The following is a 7,891-nucleotide window of genomic DNA, read 5'->3' on the forward strand; positions in this document are numbered from 1 at the left end:
GTGTCTAGAAATGCATTTTATGTTAAATTGGTTAAAAAAAAAAAAAAACCAGCAACATTAATAAAAGAAGTGGTATGGTTTTTCTGTGACCAGATTTAAGGAACTTGGACGTTTCGTAGAAGTTGCTATGGAGAGCAATCAAGTCTCCGGAATAGGGATGTCCCAAGCTATGAACCAAGCCATGAGATTATAAAGTGGGAGGAAGGCTTAAACCAGGACTTGTGTAGGAAACACAGGATACTAACTCTCTCATATAGACTTCTCACACTGGTCTTGACTTTCATAAAATATTTTCTTCTGAGATTACTTGTGCCTTTTCCCTTCTCTGAAGACAAAGAATATGGCAGAGGGTGAAATAAAAAGCACAAGAAATGTGTTGATATCTATATCCCAAAGGCCAATTAATAAGCAATTAGCCTCTTAATTAAAGAGGTGGTGAGGTAGGATTTCAGTGTTCAGATACACATAATGTAAGAGTAGTCAACATGTGGTACTTGATGGTGAAGGCAGGATGTCAAAGTCTTATTTCTTAAAAGGTTTGAGGCCTACGTAGAAGTAAAACTTCACATGTGAATTTCTGGGTGTTTGTCAAACTCTAACTAGGTTTCCAGGAATAACGTGTTCATTCTGATTATCAGGCAATACCTCCTTTCCCCAGGCTTTGAGTGTGATAAGTCATCGGAATTTGACCCGAAGACTATCTGCAAATGACAAAGCACTTTATCACATCTCTGCTGAGTTCCAGAATTCCACTTATATCCAGTCTTCAGCGAGACCAAGCTGTTAAAAGAATGAAGGTTCATACTCCATGAAAAAAATTCACCCGAATCCTTTCAACATAGAAGCCTACAAAACCAATGTTTTAACCCAAGTCTTAAAGATTTATTTGCAGTTAGCAAAATACTTTAACTTTCCTCTTATCACCCCACTCTCATTTTCAGTTTTGTGTATTTAAACATTCTTTCTCATCACTTTCCCCCTTTCAATTTTTTACTATGTGCATGTGGACAGAAGCGAAGTTTCAAGAAAAGCTTCAATCTAAAAGTTTGATAATGAACTTGTTCCTACACTACTCCATCCCAACAACATGGAGAACCTATATGTTCCACACAGAGATACAAAAGAAGTGAAATACTTTTCAAACTGCTGCCTCATATCAGGCTGCAATGTGATAAGAACACAAGTCTAAAGTACAAAGATTACATTTAACCAGTTTTTTTCCTGGTACTTCAACAAGCCCATTCTAAAATCTAGTTCTTTTATACTTGGGAAAGCAGCAAGTCCTGTGAAGACCCAGAATTCACTCTAGGGAGAAAATCAGTAATAGATCTATTTTAACTCCTAACATTGCAGTTAAGGAGGGAAAAAAGGAAAACGCTACTAGTTTTCCCAATACCACCAATACTAACCCCACAGGCTAAATAAACCTTCTTCTCCCACCACAAAAATAAGAGTAAACAAATTGCTGCTCTCTTAACTCAAGAAGAAAGGGGACTAATATTTATTGTTCTTGATCCCAGTTGGTTACGCCTCAGAATCCTCTGGAGCTCAACAATGCAAAGAAACCTGGCCAACCTCCCTAACCCCTACGACTAACAAAACAGAATTTTTTTAGAAGTGGGTCTTTAGGATGCATACAAATTTTGTTGAGAACTGAGACATTACTCTACACTAAACACTTTGCTAGGCATTTAACATATATTATTTCATTTTTTTCATCATTGAATTTAGACAGGTTCAGTCACAGAAACTATGTAGTGTACAGAAGAATTCATCACGAGCAGATTTTTAAAAACCTGCCTTCCCGTCCATTCTCATTTCTTATTTCTCACCTTGTTGCTTTTCCCACTGGATTCCCCTCTCTGAGTTTTCCAAATTAAGCTGCAGGTGAATTCTGTTATCCAAGTCTAGAACAATGCAGGCATGTACAGAGAACCCCACTGGAGCCCAAGAAAAAGATATTTATTTTCTCGTTTTTGTCACAAATTCCTTGTTAACAATGTAAAAAACCATTTTTGTAGTTTAAACAAACAAAAAAACCCCTCAAAATTCTCTATGATGAATTTCATGACATAGGGATAATACCAAGTAAATGCACAAATAATAACAGATGCAAAATTAAAATGGTCATCCTTCCTGAAATTTCTCTTAAACAGCAGAGAAGTAGAATCAATGCTGCCACATAGTGGCAAGCCAAACAAATCAGGTAACATCCTGGAACAAAACAGGGATCATCTGTTTCCCTATCTAGTATCAGGCTATCTATTACCTACCTTCCTGGAAAAAAAAAAATCACAGCAACATTTCCCAAGCAATTCCTCTTTCAGAGTCCCAGCCCAATTATGAGACGACAGAAACCAAGCCTGGCCTATGACACAGACTACTGCACATGAAACTTTCTTTTGACAATTTTAAGGTCAGTTTGCCCAGTCCTATGGCCCAGTAGGGATGACAGAGGAAAACATGAGACACATCCAAAATGCTCATCTGTTCAGAGTGTGTACACAGTAATTCTGATGTCTGTTGCCTCAAATACCTCCTCAATCATTGCAGACACATTTTCCCATTGCAGACGATCAAGACCACACCCAATCCTGAAAAAGACAAAACATCTCCATTGGTTGTGATGAAAATATTTAAGAAATCATTCCTTCCCTCTTCCTTAGGCCCCATTCATCCAGAGCCTAAGGACAAACATCTCGTTTCACACCTAAGGGCAGCCAGGGTGGGAGTTTGAAAGTTAACTCTTGTTGAGTCACCCAAGGCTGTTCCTAGACAGCCCTAACATCCCACAGCTATCATTTCTCTTTTGTCTAATAAGGTTACCACTTGCCAATTATTTCAAGCTATATTTAGAAACATATAACTCTGCTGTGACATGGGAGACTCACCATCCTTCCATGTCTACTGATGAACATTTAGGTGTGGGTAGATGAGAAAAGTTTGGTATTTTTAAAATACACATATGATAATGGAAAGTTAAGGAAGATAAAAAGGAGAGACAAAGGACAGGATCTCTGCAGAAAAGAAGATGGAATGTTAAGAAATACCAAGCTGACTGCCAATTCAGGTTATTTGCAACACCCTGGTGAGAAACCTCAATCAGCCCAAAAAACTCTACTACTTAGCACCTTTCTTCTAAGATGTTACTTTATTGATCCTCAACATCCCTGTGGGCGGGGGGAGGGGGGAGAGAAGAGGCTTAAAATCGCTAATTTCATACAATGTATGAAGTCCCTGAAAATGATTAAGTCTCTGAAAAAAATTGTGATTAAAAAAGTTTCTGGTGCATAATTCATAAATATATTAAAGACCAATGTAAGACGAGGGACTCTGTAGCCACATAAGTTAACTTGAAGCTTGGAATAAACCTGCATGGATGACCAGCATTGACTCAAAAGCAGACAGGAAGAGAAGTGACTCCAAGCTTATTTCCTTAAAAGGAAGCAAAGGAGATACTGAACCCCAACATCATTCTTTAAGTTCCCAACAGGTAAGGTCTAAGACATTGCATTAGGGACATATCCTCTGGCTACGGCCCACAGTGACCACAAACAAGCATGCAGTTTAAAAGGTAGTAATGATTTACAACTTACTTTGCACAGAATTAAAAGGTTTGTGAAGCCCAAAGTGACCCAGGGGGAAATCACAATAGCTTGGTCTTGGTTCTTAAGTTTATATTGCTTCAGGAATAGAGGTTAAGCTTCAGGTAGAGAACGCTAGGAATTTAACAAATGTGACTGAATAATAACTCCTCTCTACTACATAGGTTGAGGCAAGGGTGTGTTTTAAGTTAATTATCCTGATTCATTCAACCCAGGCTAAGAAATGGGGATGCCTTGGCCTAGAGTCTGACAACTGGTTCACTGGTGATTTTTTTCAAGTTTTGAAATTTGTCCACCTTGAAGTCTGTATTTTGGATTAAGTTTTTAAGTCATTTGTCTTCGGTAAGACAGTAAACCCCATCAATCAAGTAAGCCTTCATTTAGGGCTCTGAATTTCCTTGCCTGGGCATGGAGAGGTTGGTGACTCCATTCTTCAGACAATGGGACTTCATGGCCTCTAAACTCTTCTGTAAATTTTCATAAGTTGGCTTGTGTGAAGCCCTTTTCTTTGTAATCTGAATACAAAGAAAGAATTCAAACTTTTTTTAGTCCAAAATTATAGCCAAAGAAAAGCCATCACATTTTCCCAACAAGCTATTAAAATAAATGTATTTTTATAGAATAGTCTAGAGCAGGGATGACAAATGTCAGTGTCCTTTCCACTTATGTGAAGCCCTCAGGAAAATCAACTGAAAAGGGGCTGAGAAACCCAGACATTGCCATGTAACAATCTTTGCTTTACTCAAGAAGCCCAGGAGATTAACAGACTGTGCCTGTTGTGTATTGTTTTTAAGCAAGTAGGTGAAAATCTCTGTGCCACTTCCAAAAGATAAGCTACTGTCTGTAACTAGAAAGAACGCATACATACTACCTGAAAATTTCCTGTTAAGTCCACTTATTTAGAAACTGTGCTTGCTTGCTTTTTGTTTCTCTATAAAAGAAGAGTGAAACTTGTAGAGTCCCAAATATTGGAAGTCACATCAGTGTTACAGAATTCAAAGGGGCTAGGACGTGATCCCACTCAGTGTGCTGTCCCGATCAAGCTTATAGTGAATTGGCTGTAAGTCACCCAGCAACATCACTACAATGCCACACTTTCTGGGGACAAAAACTATTTAGACAGTAGAAGAACTCCACATTGAGGCAGCAGGTAGGAAAGCTGCTGAGTGTATTTGATAGGGAAGAATGAGAGAAAATCTCATTTGAGCAATCTGTCTCTTGAGACATTATTATTGTTTCTATCTCACCATGACTAGGAAGGAATTAAAAGTTTGGGTGGCATCCCTAATTTTTGCAAGTCTTAGAACATAGGCCTTTGGTTAATGTCACAGTATTCTTGCCCATGGAGCTAGGATGCAGCTTCATGTTCCTTTCTAACCCAGAGCTCCAGCCACCGCCACTAGATCTGAGTTGACATGAGATCAGCAGCTTTTTGACATCCTTGTCTAGAACACCATGATCAACACAAATTTGGCACAGCCCACCTGTTCACCAATCCTTAGAATGCAGAGAATTGGCCCCATCTTACCAAGTAATATATATATCGCCCATCTCTCTTCAGAACAGCCACTTCTCCAGATTTCTTTTCTAAGAAAAGTTATTTAATAGTAGAAAAGAAAAAGAAAATCAAAACACTGATCTCCATTCTTAGATGTAAAAATCTTTAGATCTGAGTTTACCTCAGAACTAGAATTTTGAACTCTGAAGAAACCTATTGTCTTATGAACACTTTGTCCATCAGCCTTCCTAAATACTATATTCCTTAACTTCTAATTTTCTTAATCATGTTTTTCTCATTCATGTTTTCTTCACACCTTATCTTTTGTCCTATCCTTATTTTCAAATATGTCCTTACTTATCCACCTAAAAATCTTTAATGTCTACTGCCTTGAAATGTTTTAGAATATATAGCATTATTTGCCAAATGTGTGTTCACTTAATATTGATCTTTTTACATGCAAAGAGCTAATATTTAAGCATTATGGGGTACATAGGTGTATAAAACGTTGCCTAATTATGAGTTTTCAATGAAGAGAAGGTGCCATGTTTACAAATAACAACACAAAGCAGAAAGAAATTGCTTTTTTAAAGGCTGGGATCATAATCACCAGTGGAGACCCTGATTAAGCCTAGACTGTGGTCTGAGCAAATGTTTTAGAAGTTCTACATGATTCTAATACACAACCCTGGTTTGAAATCATTGGTAGAAGTGATGGGAGAGGTCTGTAAAGAGGATTCTAAACTCCTAAATACAATATGAGTGAACAGTTTGTCAAATGCCAAGTTAATACCTGCAGACTTGGCTAAGCAATTCAGAGTTAAGGATTTCAGAGAAGTGGAGTATTATCAAAGTCTTATGATAGAGGAGGAAGAGATTAGAATCTTTTACAAGAACTCAGGTTTGGTGTGATAAGACCCAAACTAGAGGCCATTTCTGTAGAGGAAAAACTTAATCCAAGTTAAAAGTACTCATTGGTTAGGGAACTCCTCTTTGCATGTATTATCTTGTATAACAGGTGGTCAAAAGGTGCTCTAGCCAGGTCAGAAGAGTTGTTTCAAAACTCACGTTGATTTAACAGTTCCTGCACCCCTCCAAATTTCTTCTTGAAGAGTACAGCTATCCCAGCGCCCATTCGACAATCCTCACTGATACAGTGGGCTAGAGAGTCTGTTTTGGGGCATGCAAAAAGGTCTCCTTTCACATAAGTTATCTAAAATGTGCAAAGGGAAAGAAACTGTTTTATTACTACAGAAAAATACTAACCTATTTCCTCCATTTTTCTTTACTGTGTCTCCCACCCTTCCACCTTCCCTCTTTGGTTTAAAGCCAAAACCTCAGAATTTAAGGCGTTAACTAAAACGAATTACAAAATGTGAAAAAGTGATAGACGGTCTCTAAGTTATATTAGCTTTTCTGAAATCGGCTAGAAAAGGAAAAAATAGATAATTCAATTATTGATTTAATCAAAAAGTGTTTATGCTTTGGACCTCAATTATTCAGAATTTCAGTTCGCCAATAAGTTAATAGTTTTACGCACTCTGCTTCCTTCTGGATCTTCATTAGGGCTGCCGGCCATGATACTGAGTCGCTATCCCCAGAATTTAAATGTTTCTTCAGCTACGAGAAGGGAAAAGGAAGTAAAAATGCTTAGGCGGCCTGAGTATATTATATTCGGATCGCCCTGTCCACCCACTGATTAATTTTCCTCTAGCGTTTATCGCTGAATGTAAGTTCGTCCGGCCTCTAGGAGGTAATACAAAACTCATCTGGGACAAGAAAAAGGGAGAATGCATCGGTTCTTAGGCAGCCGTGCCGCGCTAGCCATTTCGCGCTCTCCTGCAGAGCCGCGCGCAACTAGAGAAGAAAAGGCGGCCCTAAACCATAGCTCCTCCTTTACCCCTGCCCGCGCCAGGCGGTTTTAAGACAATCTCCTTAAACTCAGTGGGTTTGGCCTAGAAGAAAAAAGGAGGGACTTGAGGATTAGGGAGCGTACGGACCAAGGGGAGTGTACTGCAGGCTGCGGGGAGAAGACGGAAGGCGGCCTATCAAGAAAGGGTCATTCCCTTCTTTTGGGGGGTAGAGGGAAGGAGTCTAGTGAGCCTCCCATTCTGTCTCCTACCCTAGGGCGAGTCACGGAGGATGTAGAGCCTGTCCTGAAGTCGCATTGGAAGGAGCGTGGAGGTTCGCTCAAAATCCCAACATAACCAGGTTACCCTTCACCTGAGTCAGCGGTTAGAAGGTCCCGCCCCGCGGGGAAGGGCTCCAAATCCGGCCCTGGTAGGTGGGGAGCAGCAGAAGAGCCCAGACGCGGAGCCAATCCCACCACAGCCCCTTAATTGCACGCATCTAAGATGGCCGCCCACCACCTGGGAGCGACGCGGAAACGAGCCCCTCTAGCTAGCTAGCCGAACCTGCACTCTTTGGTGATGTCCGCCGAACTTCCGGCGGTAAATTCCGTGGAGTTTCCCGCCGCCACCCGGGCATGCGTAAGGCGACAGCGACCGCGAGCGAGGAACTGCGCTTGCGCATTAGCCCCAGGGGTGTGTCTCCAGTGGCCGCAGAGAAGAGGGTGGGAAGTTAGCAAAGTAGCTAGTTAGCGCCTGCGTGGTACTATGTCCAGGGCGGTGTTTGAGTCGCAGCGTCTGGTACGTCCAGAGGGCGCCTGCGTATTCCTTCGGTCGCGGGTAGTAGCTAATCAGGGAAGTGGGCGTGGCTTCAGGAGACGCCTGCGCAGTGCTCTTTCAACTGGGAATGGGGTGAGCCCAAAGGAGATTAGGGGGCGTGG

At 40.7% G+C, this 7,891-nt stretch overlaps 1 protein-coding gene across 5 annotated transcripts; it reads right to left on the bottom strand.

Annotated features, from left to right (window-relative positions):
• Positions 1 to 1,941: 1,941 nt before the first annotated feature.
• On the bottom strand, positions 1,942 to 7,674 carry OARD1 (O-acyl-ADP-ribose deacylase 1). 5 transcript variants are annotated; one of them, XM_011354573.2, is made up of 6 exons: positions 7,518 to 7,674; positions 6,644 to 6,723; positions 6,172 to 6,316; positions 5,134 to 5,192; positions 4,008 to 4,120; positions 1,942 to 2,594 (listed from the first exon to the last, which is right to left on the bottom strand). In XM_011354573.2, the coding sequence occupies exons 2-6, from the start codon at positions 6,680 to 6,682 to the stop codon at positions 2,492 to 2,494; spliced, it is 459 nt and encodes a 152-aa protein (XP_011352875.1). In that variant the 5' UTR covers positions 6,683 to 6,723; positions 7,518 to 7,674; the 3' UTR covers positions 1,942 to 2,491. The 5 variants fall into 5 exon arrangements, with proteins under 5 accessions (XP_011352875.1, XP_011352876.1, XP_011352874.1 ...); XM_011354574.2 differs by lacking the exon at positions 7,518 to 7,674 and adding an exon at positions 7,327 to 7,511; XM_011354572.2 differs by lacking the exon at positions 7,518 to 7,674 and adding an exon at positions 7,226 to 7,476.
• Between the last annotated feature and the right edge of the window lie 217 nt (positions 7,675 to 7,891).

The sequence above is a fragment of the Pteropus vampyrus genome, unplaced genomic scaffold, assembly GCF_000151845.1.
Source record: "Pteropus vampyrus isolate Shadow unplaced genomic scaffold, Pvam_2.0 Scaffold18, whole genome shotgun sequence".
Classification (NCBI taxonomy): Eukaryota; Metazoa; Chordata; class Mammalia; order Chiroptera; family Pteropodidae; genus Pteropus; species Pteropus vampyrus.

What these genes read in the sequence shown, in the direction of transcription:
- OARD1 (XM_011354573.2), bottom strand. Translation starts at nt 6,682, where the DNA reads ATGGCCGGCAGCCCTAATGAAGATCCAGAAGGAAGCAGA. An exon ending in GCAGGAACTGTTAAATCAAC is followed by an intron (nt 5,193 to 6,171) that starts GTGAGTTTTGAA and finishes AACTTTTCTTAG; the next exon opens with AAAAGAAATCTGGAGAAGTG. An exon ending in GGCGATATATATATTACTTG is followed by an intron (nt 4,121 to 5,133) that starts GTAAGATGGGGC and finishes CTTTGTATTCAG; the next exon opens with ATTACAAAGAAAAGGGCTTC.